General features: G+C 43.0%; 1 protein-coding gene across 1 annotated transcript; it reads right to left on the bottom strand.

Moving 5' to 3' along the window:
* Positions 1-16399: 16399 nt before the first annotated feature.
* B3GALT6 (beta-1,3-galactosyltransferase 6) lies at positions 16400-22865 on the bottom strand. Its single transcript, XM_033007762.2, has one exon. The coding sequence runs from the start codon at positions 22478-22480 to the stop codon at positions 21437-21439; it is 1044 nt and encodes a 347-aa protein (XP_032863653.2). The 5' UTR covers positions 22481-22865; the 3' UTR covers positions 16400-21436.
* Between the last annotated feature and the right edge of the window lie 35 nt (positions 22866-22900).

Raw genomic sequence — 22900 nt, 5'->3', positions numbered from 1 at the left:
AGCCAGAGAGCAGAGCTTAGCTTCTACACCTGAACTCCAGAGCAGCTCGGGTAGGTGTGCATGGGGCAGCGTGTACTGCTGACACACCTGACTACACCTACACCACACCTACACCTACACTGGCTACACTCAGACAACCCACAGCTCTGGCTCCTGCCCTGCCTGTCTGGTACCTCTTAAGAGCATTTCAAAATTAAATCCAACCTTCCCCGTTTATGGATTCTCACACTGAACAGATGACTCTTTTGGGGGGTAGATTCCTACCTAGCTTGATGTGACTTGTTATGAATTTCTGGGCTGTCGTTTTTAAGTGGCCTGCAGGTCTGATCATTTGTTTGAAATCTATTCAGACTGAAGAGCTCAATTGCCACTGAAGAAAGGAGAGCTTTGCTGACTTCTTTAAATTCTCCATTAAAACCCTGCTTAGCGGAGATGATTAAATCTTAGCTGCAGTTTAGAGACATGGTGGGCTGAGATCACTTCTTGGCATGATGACCAAAACTGTTGTATCATTTGATTAGGTTTTTCTTCTCTGTATCTGTGTCTTACTTTTGTCTTACCTTAGCTTGCAGATTTTCAGTGAGAAGAGACTGTATTTTTTTCTCTGGATCTGTTCAGCACCTAACACAACAGAGGCCATAGTAACAGTAGACAATACTAAAAGAAAGATCGAGTGAATACGTTAAAGGAATTCTATTAAAATTATGAGGTGAAATTTAGCTATTTACAGTCTATCTTCATATAGCCCTTTCTTCTGTATCAGCTCTCTTGAGACCCAATCCTAAACTAAATTCATCAGGTGCCACCTTCCATTAATGGGCTTTGGATCAATTAATGAATGGCCAGTTTCATCAATTATCAAGCCTTTCAGAAGCAGGTGACAATAAATGCAAAGATAAATCCTTTGTGTCAGTTGAAGGCGGGAATGTGGGGTGGCAGTTATGCCTTGGCTGCACAGTTAGCACTTCTCGGATCAGGCCAGCACGGCTGGAGTTTTTCCAGGCCCAGAAAACTGATGCTTTCTAGCAGATTGGATGGGAGCTGACCACCCACTCTCACTATGCTTTATTTACACAGGAACAGTAATCCGGATTGCCTCAGCAAGGATATGTGGAGAGATACATACACTGACCAGCGTCTGTGCTTAGTTAACCTCTTCATGGCTATTGCTGGGACTAGTCCTGAATCTTAGCATTGGAAACACCAGGAAATAATTCTGCTATGGCATTGATGATGGGGTGGAAATGCAAGAGCTCTGGAGGTTTCATTCTATTGAACATGGGCAGCCAGACCTGGGGATACCGGGACGTTCTGCACAGCCTAGTTTTAGGCCATTCAGTATGGCAGAATTCTCAATATCTCAGAACACTATTTGAAATTCTCCTTTGATATGAGGCCTGTAAGATTTTAGTACTATGGGACTTGGATTCTGAACCAGGTTTGAACATGACCCCAAATCCTAAAACTAACCCCAGAATCTGTCTGTCTCTCAGTCAAGAGGAGCATATTTTTTTGGCTAATTTCTGCTGAGTACAGTGACCTACACAGTTCTCAACAAACTTGGTCTGAGTTCTGAAATAACACCACTGACTGCGAGTTTGACTCCAGATATACATGGCAGAGACTGAAATCAGAATTTGATTTAGCTCCTTCTTGATGTTTAACCACAATCCTTCCTTTTTTGAGTAGCCTTTCTGCTATACCTAGTGGGGGCTCATTAAGGGATGTCTTTGCAAACAGAATTTTTGTACTGTGGCCAGATTTAAACCTCTGTAATTTTTATTCCCTCACATCTGCTTATGAGCTGGAACCAAGAGTAAACCTGTTCCCAATTAAAAACACACTAGTGCCCTCGTATGTGAGAAGGGTGCACTACTAGCTGCACAGGGCAACCTCCTGCAAAATTTTATGGGGCCCGCTTTCTCAGCATGGCCTAGTTGTTCAGGCTTCTTGTTCAGTGCTCGAATTCCTGTCCCTTATATTCCTCTTTCTCTTATACTTTGAAATGAGAAGAATTTACTTCTGTTCTCACTGCAGAGATGAATACTGAGAAAAACAACTGAATGCTTCATGGTGTAAATTTGGGAAACTTCACCAACAGCCATGGGCTTCCACTTCTTTGCTGTGGTTGGGCAGATGTTATCTTGTCCCCTCTTTGACTACAACTCTTGCAATTGCAACAACACAGAATCATAGAATCACAGACTGGTTTGGGTTGGAAGGGACCTTAAAGATCACCCAGTCCCACCCCCCCCTTCCCCAGGCAGGGCCCCCTTCCCCCAGCCCAGGGGGCTCCCAGCCCCGTCCAACCTGGCCTTGAACCCTTCCAGGGAGGGGGCAGCCACAGCTGCTCTGGGCACCCTGGGCCAGCGCCTCACCCCCCACAGGGAAGGATTTCTTCCTAATATCCAACATAAATTTGCCCTATTTCAGTTTAAAACCATCACCCCTCGTCCTACCCCCACCCCCTGATCCAGAGTCCCTCCCCACCTTTCCTGTCCCCCCTTTAAGCCCTGGGAGGCCGCTCGAAGGGCTCCCCGGAGCCTTCTCTTCTCCAGGCTGAACCCCCCCAACTCTCTCAGCCCGGCCTCCCAGGGGAGCTGCTCCAGCCCCCCCAGCATCTTCGTGGCCTCCTCTGGCCCCGCTCGAGCAGCTCCGTGTCCTTCTGCTGTTGGGGGCCCCCGAGCTGGCCCCAGCACTGCAGGGGGGTCTCCCCAGAGCGGAGCAGAGGGGGAGAATCCCCTCCCTGGCCCTGCTGCCCCCCCTGCTCTGGCTGCAGCCCAGGGCACGGGTGGGTTCTGGGCTGCGAGCGCACGGTGCTGGCTCACGGGCAGTTTTCCCCCCACCAGCACCCCCAGTCCCTCTCCTTGGGGCTGCTCTCCAGCCGCTCCTCGCCCAGCCTGGGTTTGTGCTGGGGATTGCCCCGGCCCCTGGGCAGGGCCTTGCCCTTGGCCTTGTTGCACTCCATGAGGTTTGCCCGGGCCCCCCTCTCCAGCCTGCCCAGGTCCCTCGGGATGGCATCCCTGCCCTCCCGCGTGTCCCCGCACCACACAGCTCGGGGTCGTGGGTGAACTTGCTGAGGGTGCATCGATCCCACTGTCCGTGTCACCAACAAAGGTGTTAAACAGCGCCGGGCCCAGCCCCGGCCCCTGAGGAACGGCGCTCGTCACTGCTCTGCCCTTGGCCATGGAGCCGTTGACCACAACTCTTCGAGTGTGACCATCCAGCCAATTCCAACCAGAAAATGTGGTTGTTCGAGTTGTGTGTTTTGTTGTGGTCTTGTGGGGTTTTTTGTGGGCTCTTAAAAAACAGCTTGCACACATCAGTGGTATTTCATCTTTCCTCTGTGAGCCTATGTCCCTGTGCAGAGCATTCTGTGAGAGAGCTGGGGACTCAAAACCACAGATGAGAGTAGGAAATGAATGTATAAATCAGATCATTACCATGGCGCCCGCTAGCAGTGCCATACCAGACAGAGGACACTGCTTGTCGTTGTCTTACCCATAAGCCCCACTGGAAGGGGTTTAGATTACTGCTGGAAGTTCTTTGTCTTGGCCTCTGAATCCACCTCTGCAGAAGGTTTGGCTGAGTGGCATTGTAGAATTTGAGAGGGAAAAAGCATACCGGGGTTGATGACTGCAAGATGATACTGTTTCATGCTCTCTGTTGTTTTACAGCTCTTGCAAGTAAGTACACAGGAGAGGAAAATCAATTGGTTTAATTTAATGTAGGGGAGTTTCTCAAAAAAAAGTCAAAGTGGATAATAACTGCAAAGTGGATCAATCACTTCTGCTGCTTGGCAGAGGAAATACTAAATCAAATACTGATCTATTCCCTCAGCACCCAATTCCCTTTGTTATATTATTTCTTATTAAAGATAGCCCCTGGACTAAGCACACACATGCTTGCAAAACCAATTTTTGTCCAGCATATGGAGTGACAAAATTTCTCTTCTTTTATTCCTGATTATGAAATTTCATGCATCTCCAGCAGGCTTTGGCTCAGCTGTAGTGACTGGAGTGAGTGTGGTATGGGTCTGATTAAATGGCACACAATCTAATGGATCATGAAGCCTCTTCTACCAGTAAGTAGTGAGTTCAGATCCATGCTGGGCCAGTACAGGAATATTGGACAGCCACTGGGAAAGGAGTGAGTGTGTTCAGTTCAGCCTGCAAAGAGCAAATGTTTTTTGCTTGTTGGTGGCCTTGGCAAAGCTACCCTGTTTTGAATGGGCTCTAAGCAGTGGATTATGTCAGCATTCTTGCAAGGGGCCCTGTTCTGCCCTACATGGAGAGCAGGGCACGTACAAAGAGCTTTGTTAAAGGGTGCCATGTCTCAGCACGTTGCTGGGAAAAGGGACAGAGGGGCAAAAGCAAATGGCATCTGCTCCCTTGCTGGCCCATGCCCTGAGCCAGCAGGACACAAGGCTCTCAGTCCCCTGAGAAAAAGAGTGATGGGTCGGTTTACCAGTGGTGGTTGGCAAGTGCTAAGCCATGTTATTGTAACTAGCATTGTGATGTGGGGGGTCATGGTGCCGGGGGGGGCTCAGTCCTGCAGGGAGCAGAGTGAGGTCCTAAGCACCATCGTGTTCACTGAAGCCTTTAGGCCTGGGGCGTGCTCAGCCCATTGCAGGATTAGGCTTAGCATGCACCATCTAGGCTGACCTAGGATGCAATTCCCTGCTCTGTGATGAATGTCCCAGCCCTCTGTGGGTTGGGCTCAGACTGAACATTGCTGTAACGTTGTCTCTGTTGGTTTAATTTTCTAATAACATATTTCACCGAGCAATGCAGCCAGACTGGAGCCATAACCCAGAACAGCAGCTGGCATGAAAAACTCTACTGTATTTCTGACACTAGGGTCTTTTATAGCCAGGGTATGATGGTTTCAGCACCAGTGCAATTGCAACCAAGTATTAAATATCCCAATTAGTGCAATTCACAGTTATCGACAACACTGTTTTCTTTCCAACATTCCCCACGGACAAGAAAATGTTCTGTGTGAATGGGAAAGCTTCAGAAAGAGAAGGTGTTCATCAGCAGGTTGCTGCAATATTTAATATATGGATCTCCAGAGCTGATTTGGGCAGAGGTAACACATTAGCTTTCTTAGGCAGCCAATGTAAAATAAACTCAACAGCCCTAATCCATCATCTAAGAGGGGCATCCATGTAGCAACAGGTATTGGTAGCAAATGGCAATTGTTGGACTGTTGCTTGCAAACAGCAGAGCTGAGAAATGAGAAGACAGTAGGCCAGAACTAAAATACATTTGCCCAGTGGAAGTCTGTATTGCTTCAGCATCTGCACAAGCCTCCAAATACAGGCATTTATTTTGCTTTTCCACCTGCTTTGTGGAAATGAGAGGAAGAAAGTGCTGAAAGATAGTCTTCGTAATCACGAAATGTTCAAGGGAAAAGCACAATAATATTAAAAGCACAATAATATTAAGCAGTTTCTCCAGTTTAGACTGTAAATCCAGGTGTGTTGCTGGCTGTGCTTTTGCAAGCTCTGGTCCCTGCCAAGCCTGTGCTACCATCTTCAGTTTGTGATTGTTACTCAATGCGGCTACATTAAAATGCTGTTTGCCCAAGCTCGTTTCCTTCCTTCTAACCTGACTATCTAATGTCACTCACAAATAAGGGCACAATCCTCCAAACAGAGGTGTGTGCACTCACTATTAAGCATACACTGGCAGTGAAATGCAGGATTGACTTATGCAAGATTGACTCCCAAGGATCAATGATTACTAAATGATTGTTTTATCCCAATTTCTATCTTTAAGTTTTTTATTTTCTCCACCTTCAATTTCTTGCTCTGTAAAGCCAGAGAGAAATAACACAGCTGCAGAAAGATACTGGATTTCAAGAGTTAAAAAATTACAGTAAAAAAAAAAAAATCATAACTGCCCTTTAAATAAACATCAGTGTTACTGATCCAGTTGTTTATGACTCTGTTCCAGCCCATTTCACTGACAAAAGCCAAGTGAAATTAGCATTTGATGCATGAAAAGAAATGGAAAGCCATAGGCCTCACATGAAAGGGGAAGCGGTCAAATAAACACATTCTGATTGCATGGAATAGGTTGCGTGCTCGCTTAGAAAGAAATCAGTGAATCACAGGTTGTTTTCAGTCGGGAGAAGAAAGAGCACATTCTGAATAATGCAAAGAATGGGGACACTGAGACTCTTCGAGACCTCAATGATGCTGCTGTGCAGCCCAAGGGGAGATGCCACGGCAGCCCAGGTAGGACTGTGGAAACATGGCTCAGTTCTTTGATTTTGCTCCTGATCAGCAATGTCAGCAAGTTCCTTGTGGTCTGTTAACTTTTGGGGCTGGGAGTCTGAGCTGATTAGCTTGAGTTCAGCATCATGCTAACATGGTTATGTCTTCCTGAGACAGCTGGCCTATGTCAAGCTTGTAGAGTAGGAGACTGGGCTTGGATCTGAGGAATGATGTATAGTTGTCATCTCGGTCTCCCTGTGCCTCAGCATCCCTCTGAAATTACTCCATAGCACTAACCTTTTCAGTAGAGATACTGTGAGGAGAGGTCAAGCCTGGTAAGTTCTCTGGTAATGGGAGCCCTATATAGTATCTGAACTAAATGGAAGTAACCCCCTTGAGCTCCCACTGTTCATAGAAGAACTGGCCTAGCACTTCTAATCCTGTCTGCAAGGACATGACCTTCCAAATAGCTTTGTACCTGTTTAATAGTATCTGTGAATTGGTCTTTTTTTCTTGACTGAATAATGCTACTCCCAACTGCTTCTAACTCAGCCTCTTACAATTCCCCAATCAATGAATCTGCAGCCACTTCCAACCTGCTCCTGGCTTGTGCCTGTTCTTTTGCTACAGGTTCTTCCAAACTGCACCTCCTGTGCCATGAAGAAATCCCTGGTCAGTATGAACCCTAGTCTGAACGTGGAAGGGGAATGCAGTGGGAGGAAAGGAAATTAGGGCCTTTGATCTCTTATTTCATCTGGAAGGCATTGAGAGCCAAATGCTTTTGACTAAACAAGCTGTCAGAGATAGAGAGTGAACAGATCCACATGGATTGGGTGGGGTGCTCTCTGCACGAGCCGATGTGGAACTGATGTAAGGCAAGTGATGGGATGTTTCCCATGCATTCCCCTGCCTGGTGATGCAGTCTCTCATTTGTCACGTGCCCTGGCTAAGGCTGATCTCCACGCATGCCAAGGATGAGTGGAGGCAGACTTGCTGTCAGTGCTAGGATAATTAACATTGGAAGAAGTCTCTGGAGGTCTCTAGTCCAACCTACTGCTCAAAGTGGGGTCAGATTTGGGGCCAGACCAGGTTACTCAGGGCTTTATCCAGTTGGGTTTTGAAAACCTCCATAGTTGGAGACTGCACAACCTCTCTGGGCAAGTTGTTCTAATAACTGACTGTTTGCATGATGAAAAAAATTTCTTTTTAATCCAGATTGAACCTCTCTTATTTCAATGTGCCCATTGTCTCCTGTCCTCCTGCCATACACCACTGTGAAGAGCCTGGATCTGTCTTCTTGCTAACTTCGCACAGGTATTGTAAGCTTGCTATTAGCCCCCTCAATTTTTCTTCTCCTGGATAAATAAGACCAGCTTGCTCGGCCCTTAACCATATTGCTTCTCAGTAGCTTGTGTCTGGAAAGAGGCAGCTGAAGGCATGCACCACCTCCTTGGTAGTGCAGGGAGTGTGTTCTGGGGTCCCCAGACAAGGATTTTTAGGCCTATGGGCAAGTTAAAGCAACTACAATGGGTGATCAACATGGCAAACGAAGTAGAGGAAGGAATTCTCAAACCAGGGCACCCATTTGCATGACCCGCAGGTGGCTGAGTGCTGTGTAGCACCCAGGAATCACACAGCTCATAACATAGGGAGTGAGCTTCGAAGATCACATTGCCTTTAGTCACCAGACTTCCTTTTTCTTCCCTGGGTAAGTACTTCCTCCCAGCCAAACAAATAAAATTCTCCCCCGCTCCCAGTCCCACCGTTTCTCTGCTATGATCATGCAAACTTTAGCCCTACTAGGCTCACTAGGCTTCACCCTGGTGATCTTTGAAGTTGCCTGTGTAGCTCATTTGGAACCACTGCCTGGTGATCAGGTCCCCAGCTGGGAGATACTGACCTCACTCAGGCATTGCCCACTTCTGCAGGCTCCTACCCATCGCCCCAGAGCAACTCCCCAGGCCAAACATGGCTCTGGGTCTTTTTGTGGCTGTGCCCTGCTCTTTTCCAAAAGCAAATGGAGCAGAGAGCTGTTGCTGGTGCATCGTAATGAGGATAAAGTTCCTCTTGTCACAGCTGGAATTAAAATCAAGGTCATTTTATCCCTTCACGTTCCTCCTTTTCATCTTAGTCCTTCCCCAAACAGGCATCTGCCTCTTCTTTGGTGACCCCAATGCTTAGGACAACTGGGACAGGACATCCCTGCCTCGTGGCTGATTCCACCCAGTTGCAATATGTATGTATTTCTCACTGCCTCTCGCTCTTTGGGACCCTGCAGCTTCCTGATCACTCTATTTCATTTGTCTCAGGTTTTAGAATTTATTTCGGTGACTCCAGTCCTGATGTCTGAGACTGGCTGAAAATAGTAACTCAGCCTGATCTTATCTGCAGCTATTAGAGACTTCAATTATATCCTCCCGGGACTATCTATTACTCCTAAGAAATTAGATCTTGGTTATTGTTTTCTTACCCTTCTCCCTGTCCTCATAAACCTTCCAGCTATGGGTTTTGCTCTGATGAAGCTTTTCAGGAGCCAGATTGGACTTTTACAAAGTGTAAAATAATCAGGCACTTCCCTAAGTCCAGCCATGCCTGGATCCCAAAGGCCTTTAATAGTTTTGCTTCAAAATGCCCTGAGAAGAGGTAATGTTATTAACAATTTACTGAGGGAGAAACTGAGGCATGGAGAAGTTATTAGTTTCATTTGAAGAACTATTTCCCCTGGATTCCATTGGAATAATGGATACACAGCACATGGAGAACTCAGGACATTGCAGACCATGGTTTGGCAGCCCTGCCCATGGCTACAGACTAATCTGATAGTGGGCTCCAGGAGTCCTGACTACAATTAATTGGTCAGTTCTTCCTTTGTAACAAAAAAGAGACCAGACCTGCAGGCTGCATTAACCAATGTTCAGCACCAACATCTTCCTGCTCCAGCACTCAAGAGTAGCTGTTACTTGGCGCTTCCAGGAGAGAGAGGCTGCCAGGAGTAACTGCATCTTCCAGCACCTGGCTAACCTGACTCTTTAAATTTGAAGATGTGGGGAGCAGGCTGTCCTCTCTGCTCACAGTGCACCGCCAGTAGCTCTTCTCCCTTTTGCCAGTGCCTCTTGCAAGATTTATTTTTAGGAAGGGATGCATTGTAGCATTCACACAGAAGCCATTTGCTAGAGACTATGAGAGACTAGCTGCAAATTAGGGCAGAGCCAGCTGAGAAAAATGCACATGCAAGTGTGCAGTGTGTAAACATCTAAGGAACTACAAAAGATACCGAAATTATTCTAAGTCTGGGTTAGCTCCCAGCCTCCTTGATCTTAGCAGAGTCATAGATTCAGGCCTGGAGCTCAGCATGGCACATTTATAGGGGTAGTTTTCCAGGGTGTAGAATGCTTTTTTTATTGAGGTCAAGGCATGGAAAGAAAGACAAATATATTAGACAAGATAAGATCAGAAAGATTAGACCCAAAACTCCAGTTCTTAGCACCTCAATTGCTGGTATGTTTGCAATCAAGATCTACTATCTCTGGCTTGAGTCTGTCCCTAAAGTAAATATATAAAGTAAATATTTGTAACTCTTACGGCTAGGATCTGTTCTGGATAAATGTTTTTGCAGTGTCTTGTGCTATGATGCTTCAAAGCCAACTGGTGCCATTTGGCACTATCTCAAATCAATTGATCACTGGCAACAACAACAACCTTTTCCTTTATTTAAAAAAGATAGTGTTATTAATTTTCCAGTCCCCTCTGTTGCTTATGTACAGTGCATTTTGCACTAGAGGCTCTTTGTGTGGAACTTCTCCACTTGTCCAACACTTTAGATTTCAATGCTGCACATCAGCCTGCTGCCTGGAAAATAAACAGATGCTGTAACAGGACTCACATTCCCTGGATCTTGGCTGTCAAGCAAAGAAGGGAATGACATGGACCACCAGAAGCTGGGGCTTGTGGCTTTAGATGACTAAATGCTCTTTAGTCTCCCTGCCAACTTCCTAAAGCACGCTGCTGTGCCCAGCAGAGGTAATTGCCTTGGCATCTGCAGAAATCAGGGCCAGAGTGATCATCAAATAGTGGGCAGCAGGGGGTGGATGTGCAGGCTTGTGGCTGTTTGAGTTTTCATCAAAACATGAATCGGTGTCTAGATTTTTACACATTTTTTTTCCATGTTTTCATTGAAACTGATAATTAAAAAAAATAATAAATTAAAAAAAAAAATGAGGAGAGGATGTGGAAAGTATGTCTGAAGTTTGGATTTTATGCAATGCTGGTGACCTTGGTATAAAAGCATAAGGCTGTGACATCTTGACAACAGTGCTGGAATGAGGCCAGAGCTGCCCCACTCCATACAAGTAAGTATTCCTGCATTACAGCCTGTGTGGACAGAAACCCTGGCTGATCTGAGCGAGACCCACAGCAGGGCTAGACCCATGGTAGCACACTGGCGTGGAAGCCCACCATGGCTCCTAGCGTGCTCTGGAATTCATGTATCTAAAGCAGTAGTACAGGCAAGTCTGGAGACAGAGCCTGGTTCTCAGAGCTGCTCAGTATTTCCCTGGAAGTGCTCTTGCACTCACAGGGGGTTGTTTTATTGAGTGGGTGCTGTTCAGAATTGATAACAACATTGGAATCTGACTCAGAACAAATATTTATTTCCCGTGCAATAAAATGTAAGTATTGATAACTCATTCCTTAACCCTGCTTTTACAAACTTCTTTTAACACTCCCTAAATTTCAGCATCAAATGCCAGGTGAATGTTTTAATTAAATATAATGAGTAATTAGTTCCCTACCCCAGAAAAGTCTGAGAAGCTCCTAGATTCAATCAGTGAGTTGATATTTTTTAATAAGATTAATTTCTACATATTCTTTAATCAACCCAAAAGTTTAAGGAGTATACATAGACATTTTTTGGAACTGAATTCTTCTTTGAATATTTTGGGGGAGGGTTACCCTTAAGAAAACTAAATTTGACAATTCAAATGACTTGTATTTTCAACCACAGAAAAACTTGATTGAAAGGCAGGGGTGGGCACAGGGACTGGGGGGTTTGGTTTGTTCTATAAAAAAATGTCCACTTCACTGAAAAGTTATTTCGCTTCCACCTGCCAACCCTCCCCCCAATAACAACAAAGTCCTTTGATGTAAAATTTTTGGCCAGTTTAACCACAAACATACATAGACAAGCAAAAGTCATCCAAAGATTCTGGCAAGTCATAGCTGCATTTTTTTTCCATAACAGGCACAGTTAGTTATATTTCCATAATCCCAAGTTGTTGTAGCTCCCAAATAGTGTCTAAACTTCACTACCATACTGACCAAAATGTGGCTAAGCATTTTCAGTTGTTTTCTCCATTTTGGGGGGATTTGTGTGATTCTACAAAGGCTTGTCTTGAAAATCTGGGTGTGCATTATCAATCAGTAATTACATGGAACAATATGCTGGCTCCATCCTCAATAATTCCTTCAAAATTCCATTTCTGAGTAGGAAAACTTTTTTCCTTTTCTCCCCAATCATCTATTTGAGTCTGTGTTAAACAGCAGATACTTATTAGAGGACCGAGCTAGATTTTAGTCATAAACAATTGCCTTTCGACACTGCCTAGGTTCCTGCTTTGATTCTTTTTCAATCTTTTTTTTTTTTTTTTTTTTTAAACCAAGGAGCACATCCCATTATGTCTCTTAAAGGCACACAGTGACATCTAGTGACTGAATTGCATAGGGCAAGTAAACAGGAAAACTATGGGAAGTTCCAAATAGATGATCTTGCTTCAAAGGTCTGCTTCAATAACAGATTTAAAAGTTATTTTGAATTGTTTATGAAAAAATTGGAATAAAGGTCTTATTTAAAAACTTTGTAGCAAAGATGCAAAAATAAGTGTCTTCATTACATGTGCATGAAAGATTTTAATTTGAATTAAAGTGAATGTTTAAAAGAGTGAAATAAATATTTTAACTGTATCAGGGAAAACAGATGGATGCTCTTTTAAAATAATTGGTCCTAATCCTCATCTGTAGCTGATTTGTTGCTTCCCATCTGATTCTCTGAGGTCAGTAATAAGGTGAGGAGCAACTGGTCTTTATAAAAGCAGCAAGAATGGGGGTTTTTTGTTGTGAAGCATCTGGGTTGTGATAATGGGCATCATCTTGTGGAAGTCACATTAGGTAAACAGCTTTTATTTGCATTCTTCCTGGAAAAAAAAAGTGAGGTAGATTTGCTGAAAGGCTTGTTTTGGCTCTCAGGCAGATGGTCTTTAGGCAACACTCCTCTAACAACAGTTGGACTGTTGCAAAAGAGGGTGGGTTTGGGTTTAGAGGTAATGTATTGCTTGTCTATTCTGGAGTCCTGTGTTATGGGGGAAAAAAACCCAAAGCTTTCACACTTCTCAGTGTACACTTCCTCATTGTAACTCACTGACAATCTGCTAAGAGGGCCTAGATATCCATGTTTTGGGGAAGTTACAGATGGAAACAAAACTATTAAAATCAAGGTGACAGTTAGATGGCTTAGTTCTCTTGTCACAAACAGGATGAAAAGCTGATGGATTTGTATGATTCTGGCATGGTTTTTTTGAAAGGAAGAACTTATGATCAGTTTGTGTGTAAGATTTGGAATGCTATCCTTAGCTTTCTCCTTAATAAGAGGAGGGCGTTAGCCTAATGGCACCAATGACTAGTTCTAGCTTCCGATCTGTTGCAAACTTCCTACGCAATCTTGGACAAGCTGCTTCATCTCTGAGCTGACTTGTTTTCACTTTAAAACTGAAACACTATGTGCCCTTTGACACTTATTGTCTCTGTATTTTTCTATAATCCATGAATTCTATTTTTAGTCAACTTTTTTGGTTACTGGCAGAAATCTTGATACATATATTCTTTGGTGGATGACTTGGGCAGACTGCTTTGAATTATCTCCCTTGACTTGCATTATTTGTCAGTCTTCTTAAGTTCACTTCAACTGCCATTTCATCATTTTGTGTTGGAACTAAAACATCTAACATGTAGCAAAATAACGCATCTTAGGTTTTATACTTGTGCCTTTATTTACTTTAGATTGCTTGGGCTTGGAATGATTTCTGAACTTCCTTTGGAACTGGAAGACTGAGTTTGAAGCAAGCTTTGAGCAATGAAAACTTTGTGTCTTCGAGACAATTTGAAGGTACAGGATGGCTAGGTCTTAGGTAGAGCAAATAATGCATAATTCATGGTGCCTCCCAGCAAATGAGGGGGGATGGGATGAAATCCAAAAAATCTGGTCCAACCCACTTGCTCCTGGTTTCCTCAGAAACTTGTAGGAATTGATAGAGACAGATAATCAAAGATTATTCTTTACTATGACTCTAGGCACCAAACAGAGTGAATAAATATCTCAGAAAAGGAGAATAAACATGTTTGTCCTGACTTTGAGTTGGGGTCAAAAGCTCATTTCCCTGTTCTGGCACTGATGTGACTGTCTCCTCGCTACTTGAAGAGCAGCAGAAGAAACACTGACTTGAAGTCTAGACTGTTTCTGAGGTACGCTACCCTGCATGCGCTTAGCTGGATGGGATTATTGCAAAGACTCTGGATAGTGTGTAGCTTTGCTGAGGTCAAACTTCCTTATCCCCTCTTACTGACACGTAAATTGATGTTTGTCCAAACGTAGATTAAAGATGAGTTTGTACTGTGACCTAGAACATTCAAAACCATGTACAGATTAACTGGGAGGTGAATCCAATATCATTTTTGTGTCTCTGGTTTTCTCCTATCTTAAGTACTGCTGGGGAGCAGAAGTACTACTGGTGGCAGAGGCTTTAAAATGATACTGCATCTGATGAGATAGATGAGATGGGACTATTTCATTATGGTAGTCCAGAAAAAAAGGGGAAACCCTGAGGTACATGACAAGACAGATTGAAATAGCTCTTGTTGACTTGTGTAAAACAGTTTATTCTCTCCACTCTGATAATTAGTAGACAAATATCCCTGTCACAGCTAGAGCAAAACCATCACACTTAAACTGCTTCTTTGGCTGCACACGGAAATACTAACTACATGAAATCCTTCTGTGTTTTCAGTATTTTGCATATAACAAGAAAATATTTTTTCTTGATATTGTAACAGGCTACATGGTATGCTCTCTTACAAGCTATTAGTGATGTCTTGTTTTTCAAACGCTAAGGAATTGGAGAAAATTATGGAAACAACTTCAGTACAAAGTTGCTACATGAATAAAAGTAGTAAGAGGTCTACTGACTTACATTTGTTGGCCCCAAGTCTACATGGTGTACCCATGGTTACTAATGAGGACAGGTTAGAACTCTGTTCAAGTGTGGCCTTAATGTTTAAGTATGGCATTTCTAACTGACAAGAGCTCTTTAACTTGATTTACTATTGGACTTACTATTTCAGTAAAAGAGGAGATCACACGTATTATTTGGCAATCGTAGTGCTTTATGAATTTTAATTAAAGCTCAGTACCACTGCTGCTGGAATGAGGTGAGTATGAAATTTTGAATTTAATTATGGCCTATGGGCCAGGATGCAAGCATGGAATCCAAATCCTCTGTTCCGTATGGCCACTTGGCTTGTCTTAAAAATTCCAAAGCATTGAAATACTTCCTTGTTCCAGTCTCCGTAGATGAGGAATTTCAGACTTGCACTTCTCTGAAAATGAACAGGCATGTGTTTACTTAGCAACATATCTATAAATATCTTACAAGACCTAAATCTCACTATTCGGCTTACCACAGTTCTGAATTATACTAAGTACATAAAACTGAATACCTGTTCCTCTGAATGAGAATGCCCCTACTGCCTGCAACTTCAGTGCTCAATTTCAGGGGAACTGTACTCGGGACACTTCCTCCCCTCACTTGAGTTACTTAGATACAGCTTTCCAGGTATGCTGTATCTTCTACCTTCTGCAGAAGGAGCATCAGGTGTGACACCTGGACACTTCCAGGAGGCTTGTGCTCCTCGTTGGCTTCTCCATAGTGGAAAAATATAAACCATAAACTGCTTAAAATGTGCTAATTCTGTAAGTTAAGTGCATCCTTACTGTGAATTTCTAAGTATGTAGATCCTGAGATGTCTTTGATTTCAGTGAAGCAGCAGCAAAAATATTGTGTTGCAGTATTAATTTTAAATAAATCTTCATCAGACCTTAGTGTTTTTAAGTTACTACTGCACTGGAGAAGTGTTTTTTATTATTACTTTTCTGTACCTCTACCTCAGCAAATAAAGTAATATAAATACTTAATACAATTGTTGCTGAGCAGATGAGTGATATAGGCTAGGTGAGAAGTGTACCTTTTGCTCTCCACTTAGGAACTAATCAATATGGCAAGCAATACATTAAATTTGCCAAAGCTTTCCATGTGCCAGAGGTGACCTTGTTACTTTGAGATCATAGTATTAAAAGGGAAAATTACTGTTGGTTTTCTGGTCAGTCTACTGCACTAAAAACACCTTCAGGAAAAATCTTAATAGGTGGTTGAAGACTGCTAGTGAGAACGAGGACACTTCTTATCACAAGTAACAACTTGATCTTACTTAGAGTCATCTTGTGCTTCTGGGTTCAGATAGATTGGTTTATTTAGCTAAAACCAGACGTGTTTCTCTGGGCTAGAGCTCAAAATGTGCTGCCAAGGTTTTGGCAGAAGAACCAGCAAGAATTTACTTTTTTTAAAGCGAATGGACTACCTACTTCATCAGCAGAAAGCGTTGAAATTATTTGAATGGACATTATATTGAAAATATTTTAAATTCTTTGTCAGAACGTTGCTAATATTTCGGGTTTTTTAACACAAAACAAGATTAGAGCCAATGGTGTTTATGGATGTCTAACTGCTTGAAATACTTTTAGCTAAGACTAGAATCAACACACTTTTTAGTCAGAGAAACCCCTCTTCTGACTGCATTGCAATTTAAGTCATGCCCCTATATTGCTACCAATATAAAACTAGGATGAACAGGTACATGTATTTACGTATACATATGCGACCCAGTGGCATTTCTTCTAGGCCAGTAGCTACTTCAGGGTTCTGGCATGCTGATCAGTCATTATTACTGATGTTAACTGATGCATTTTTGTGCAATTGCTTAAGACTGACTGAGCCAATCCTCTGTGCCTCTTGGTGGCATAATGAAATTAAAATAACCATACTTACTTTCTTACGCAGAACAAGCAATCACCTATACAGCAAAAGTCTTTTATTAGAAATCACTGCAGAGATCCTTTGGCCAATAAAGGCATACATGAAAGGACATAAATATACAACACACGCAGTTACCAAGAGTTTTCATCATCACAGATAGCTTCAGGTTTCTAGCAGTTGATTTCCTATATAAATGCTGAGCAAATAGACTGTGTGCCACACCCCATCCCCAAATGGTACAAGTTCTGTGGCTGCAAAAAATGTGCAATTTCATTCAATCGTTTAAAACATACTCAGCACAGTACCCCACACTAATTCTGTTTTGTAAAGGCACACTTATGTTGTATCCTTCAGCTTCAGATAGGCTACGAGTAACAGACTGATCTGTTTACAAGTTCTACTAGACATTACCTAATTAGTCTGTATTAGAAAGTAATAACTGGCATATTATGTTGGCATAAAGTAGTTCCAGTTCCAAGGTAAAAGCATATCTTATACAGGTACATGTAGCAACAGATTTGAGTCTTGCAGGCAGTGTGTTCTAAATAAAATGTATAGTAGTGTAGGTGTTGACAGTTTGTCAAGCACACAGTAATACCGAAACTATATTTCAACTCTGATGCTGGAGCTGAGCTGAACAGAAACTAACAGAAATGCAACTCTTAATCACCTTCCCATGCTGCTGGGCTTTTAATCAAATCTGCAAAGCTAACACCTTGGCCCCCCAAACAGTAGTGTTAACAGATATGAAATTCAAATTTAAATGCACAAAAATGAGGCATTTCAACTACAGAAAATCATAACATTTGTCAAAAGCATGACACCCAGAAGCTGTATTTGAGAAAATTTCACATGAACAAGGCTAGACATTCAGAAAAGAAAGTATTCAGTTCCGGGAATAGTAATTTCTAAATTGGATTTTTTTTTTTTTTTAATCTTGAATGGACTATAGGAATTCTTAGAAGCTTAAGGGTTTAAGTGGAACTGTTAGTTTATTTAGTATGGCAATTAATATTTTAGCTACTTGTTTTTACACGCTAACGTAATTAAGTCATGTTGCACATAACTTAAAACCACTGGAAAATAAAATTAACTTTCTAGTTGAGTTTATGCCATTGTCAGCTTTAAATATTTCAGTATTAAGTCTTAGATATGGTCACAGAGAGGGCACATCATTAACAATTAATTTCTCTACTGTATCTTTTAGCTCTCATAGAATGCTAAATGCCTGATTTAAAAAATAAACTGTAAATAACAACAAGCTCAATAGCGTTACAGATCAACTCAACTGAATGGATGACAACATAAGCTTATAGCCTTGACACAGTTGCCTAACTCACAGTAACACACTGATATCTAGAAAATCTAAGATGATAATTTTTCCCCATACTAACAATAATATTAAAAATGCGAAGTATTTATGAAGAGAAAACTTGGAAAACAGCAGAAACACTATATAAAGAAAAATAAGAAGCTCAACATATCACTAACCTATTGTCACTAAGAATGGCTACAAAAAAGAGGATAAATCTGTTCCTGGAAAATTTTATTTTCATTAAGGCCCACAATAAAACTTTCCACTCTAATATAGCTGCTATAAAGAACAAAAACTGCTTATTTCTCAGCAGCACAGAAACATTCTCCCAAATGCTGGACTCACTGAAGTCAGACTCTTCCCGACTTTGAACAGACAAAGATCACATCATGCTTTTCAAGTATAAAAACATCCTGTACTAGACTCCTGAGATGGTGTCAGGAAATACAGAACCTGGTCCTGAGAAAGTATGATTGATAGCTTTTAATTACTACTTTTTAAATATTCAATTCTTATGTTATTCAAAATGTGCTTTACAATTTGCTTTAGAAAAAACGGGCTCAAAAATGAATTTTGGACTGAAACTTTAGTGACTCACTCATGCAATATACAGATGTTTCTTGATTACTCAAAATAACATTAATAGGTTTTTCACATGCAAATTCTTTCTAGTAAAATATTAAAAAAGAATCCTGCACAAGTTAAATGTTTGTTTGGGTTTTCCCACACATGTGGGTTGTCTGCTCTCTCCCAAATGATTCAATTCGCTCTTAAAATACCAAAAAAAAAAAAATCTAAAAACTTCATCTTTCACTTTTGTGGAATTCCCCAGATAACTGGGATTGAAATCTAAGTGCTATATTTGCAGTAAGGGGGTGTCTACTAAGAAAACTAAAGCTACTTATCAAAGGACAAGAATCTGTCAAGCCTTCCATATTAATTTGTTTTGCAACTAGAGCAAAACATGGGTAACCTTAAACAGAAAAGGGTGGAAGGAAGCTGTGTCAGACCAAGATCCAGATATCAAGCGTGTAAGAGCGGTCGCCATCACTTCTGAGCTTCACCCTGCAAGCGTGCAGGCAGTGCCCTGGGCGCATGATGCACCGTGGTGCTGTCAGATCTGCCACACCAGGTACTGCAGGGCGCACGCTATTCCTGACACGTCTGTAAGAAACTCTTCCAAAGAATTTCCTATCTATTAAGTATTCGTATGCATAATGTTTTCCATAGGGCCAAACGGCAGATAGTGATCCAGCATTTCTCCACCATTAATTTTGCTAGCAATGAAAAACACTTTTTTTTTTTTTTTTTTGAGGGGGTGGGGTTGTGGGTAGGGAGAGTCAAAGTCAACAATGTAAACAACTTCCATGAACTGTTATTGATAGCAATGGATAAGCAGTACATTCTTACTAGCTTGAGACATGCAGCAGACACTTGATCTGCAGTTCAGATCCCAGTACTTTAAATAATGGCTTGGACACCAACAAATTCAAGCGCTGCTTGATATGTAATTCTCATGGACATTACAGTACCACCTTAAACAAATTTAAAATGACATTGAACGATCTTATTTTTCCTATACATAATACATTCTCAATAATTATAAATAAATACTCACAGTACAAGCGTTTAATCACACATATACACACAATACTAGTGAACCCCAAATGGTAGATAGATTTTTTTTTTTTTTTTTTTTTTAATGCTAAAACCAATTTAAATTTCCTGTAATCTTGTTAAATTCTTGGTTTGGAATAGTATACTTTGCTGAAAAGCACATCTCCCTATCTGTCAATAAATAAGCATGCATTAGAATGGACACATCTTAAAATAACTTATTTTTTTCACTATCTTAATTTACCTTTGTTTTAGAAGGAATCCAAAGATTTGTTTGAATTTTCAAAATAGAGAATTATCATCCTTTGCAGAAGACTTTTCTTAATCCTCAATAATTTAATCAAAACAGAACAATAATAAAAAAATCCCATACTTGATTCCTTTGGTATGATTTGTTAACTTGCTAATTTAAGAAGCAAGAATAGAGAAATACTGGCACCCCCCTTTTTTTTTTCCTTTGCAATTTGTCACTTCCTAAAGGTGGGAACAGACACTGACCTAGGGAGTAGAGGAAATTAAATTGTATGAAAGTGCACTGTGCAACAAACAGTAAAACTGATAATTAAGAATGTGCTTCAGGCATAAAAGTAAAAACTCTTATACTGAAAGATCTGTAGTTGATAAAGTTTACTGGAAGTCAGTAGCTCTGTGCTAGTACTGGAAAAAAATTTATTTCTGAGTATTAGAGCATCTGCCATTCAACAATGTTTGAATGACAGGCTTACCTAAAGGTTTGAAGATATAAATAGCATGGTGAAATTGTGTAAGCAATCTTTTCTGCAGCCAAGAATGTCCCGTCTGTGTTTACTGTTCAATGCTGCATTGACACCGACAAGTACCAGAATTATTTGTAGTGTAGACAGGACTAAGGGACATAATCCCATTTACTGATATATAGCTTGAACAATTATCTTAGACATGCTGTAAAATTATTTTTAGTTCCACTAAAAGGTGCTATTGGAGAGGAGGGAATTCAGTCTAGCTTTGGGCATCTAAATGTGACTGTTGGTGGATTAGTCTCCTTAGATTGCAACGTATCTCCTGAAAAGAGAGATGAAGTTCTCCTCAAACAACAATTTGTGGGGTTTCTTTCTCTTGACTATACGCAGTTTACTTTCTTAGCTGAGGTACCCACATTAAGGCAATCTTGTTTGAACTCCAAATAGCTTCCATGGATCTCATCCTGCTAATTTACATTTTACAGAAGTAATCCAGAACAATATAAATCTGAAGACTACAACGTCTGACCTTGTAGTAGTCAGTGAGATGACTTACTGTTGGGAGTGGAAATATTTCTTCATATACAGTGTGTTTGGAGAATAAACTAAGAACAACAACTATGCCTAACAACTGAAAGCTAGCTTTGTAGCATAACTATTTGCCCCCAAAATAAGATAACGTGATCTCTATCTGCCAAATACCGTAACTCATCCACCTTTCTAAATATAGACTTACTCCATAGCTGCCAGATAATTTATGTACATGATGTCTTTAAAACAACAAAATGCTTAGAGACAAGTTATACAGAAGGTCTAATAATTCCATTCTTGTAAATTGGAGCACTTGCCAAAGAAGAGACTCTCTCCCTCCCCTAATGCAAATATCCTAGGTACAATTGTTCCCTTTACTTGACTGCTTGTGTCAATAACCAGCCACCTGCTCCCACTGGCAATAGCAGCTGATTTGTGGCCCCATTAAAATATTCAAACCTTGCCAAACTGACACTTCTTCCTTGCCAAGAAATAAACAGCAGATGCTAGTTTCACAATCTTAAAGACAGCATAAAGGCCTGTCCCGATCTTTAGCAAATAAATCTTAGAATCTGTTAAAAATCTTCCAGCAACTTTTCATTCAGGTTATCTCCCCCAAATTTTCTGTACTATCCATATTTTGCATCCTATTATTTGCCTTCAATCCTGTCATGAGCCTTTCTATGCTTTTTCTCATTTTTTTTTTTTTTTTAAACATCTCTACATCATGCCACATCAGCAGCTCTTAGGAGTTTCATGTTTCATTGATCTTGACAATGAATCGTGCAAAATCTTTTGAGTAATTTTTAAGCCCTAGTTACTGGGACTCTCCCCAGGTAACAGTAACCGAGCTCAGGGAGTCCATCAACACTCTGCCTTCTCCTTCCTCAGACTTTCATGGGATGCCATCCTTCCTCTGGCAACACTGGGAGGGAGGTACACCCCAGTCATACATGTAGGAAAGCCTGAGCTTAACCTCCTCCTTACAGAGCTTTCCTTCTTTAGCCAGGGTCTGGTGCTTTTCCAGCATATCCTCGATGCTTTGCTTATGAGTTACTATGTACTTATTGTTGCAACCTCGTGACTTATATTCAGTGTCAAAACGGGGGTCGTGCACTCTCTTCACATCAATGGGAGCCAGCCACACCCCCAGGGAGACATCTTCACTCTGCCACATGTTCAGGTAGTCTCTGCTGAGGCGCAAATAGCGCACCAGGTCTGCGGAAATCACGTAACCACCACCCAGAGCATAGGGTAGATAGTAGTCACAGAGCACCCAGGCGCTCTCTTTCCATTTGCCGCCAGATTTCACTCGACCACGGCCAGAAAAGAAGCCCCAATAGAGGCGACGCGGCTCCTTGGCTCTCAGCTCTTCCACCAGCACATCCAAGCGCACGAAAGTATCGTCGTCAGCCTTCAGGGCAAACTGGAAGTCCAGGTGCAGATCCAGCCAGACGTACGTGGCCAGGACTTTAGCAGTCAGGTTCTCGTAGGAATCCCGCAGCTCTGGCAGGAGGAGGAGGTCTCTGTGCCGGCTCTGCTCTAGCTCCAGGCTGCGAAGCTCCTCTGCCCCGAGCCCGGCCGTGCCGATCACGAAGCGGCTCCAGACATCATCGTGAGGGGGACGCCCGGCAGCCGAGAGCCAGGTGCTGCGGATGATGCTGCGGCGCTCGCTGTACTTGGGGCCGCTGGTGACGAGCACGGCGAGGAAAGCCGTCTCCTCAGGGGAAGGCGGCGGGGCAGCCGGGGGCTGCTGGCCCCTGGCAGCCCGCGGCGGCAGGACGGCAGGCTGGTTGTGTGGGAGCCCGCGGGGAGCTGGCAGGGGCCGGAGGCCCTCGGAGGTGCACTTGGCCAGGTAAAGCAGGACCGCGGCGAAAAGAGACAGGCCGCCCAGTGCCAGGGCCGTCTTGTGGCGGCAGAGCAGGCGCAGGAGCTTCATGGCCGCCGGGCCTCGACGGGGCGAGAGGTCGGAGCCCCCGCCCGCCCGGAGGTTTAGGCGGGAAAAGCAGAAGCCCCGCCTCTCCCCCCCCCAAGGGGTGGAGTGGGGGGGGAGCGGGAACGGCTTACGGCCGCCGAGCGGGGACAAGCTTCCTCACCGAGCTAATCACCGTCCGCACCGCGCTGCTTTCACGCCTCCACCTTTCCCCGAGGTGGGGAAGCGGCGGCTCCGGGCCCCGCGGAGGAGCGGCCGCGGCCCCACGGTGTGCGGAGCAGCCGCCGCTCCGCTCACCGCCCTCGCCTTGCCGGGGGGATGGGATGGGGGGGCGGGCGGAGGGGCCGCCCCCCTGCGCCACCTGACCGCGCCCGGCGGCGCCCGGCGGCCATCTTGCGGTAGGGCAGGCGAAGCCGAGGCGTTGCC

The sequence above is a fragment of the Tyto alba genome, unplaced genomic scaffold (genome assembly GCF_018691265.1).
Source record: "Tyto alba isolate M040663 unplaced genomic scaffold, T.alba_DEE_v4.0 Super-Scaffold_20000042, whole genome shotgun sequence".
In the NCBI taxonomy this organism is placed as follows: Eukaryota; Metazoa; Chordata; class Aves; order Strigiformes; family Tytonidae; genus Tyto; species Tyto alba.
The sequence above is the reverse complement of the archived record's forward strand: the minus strand, read 5'-3'. Positions and strand labels throughout refer to the sequence as shown.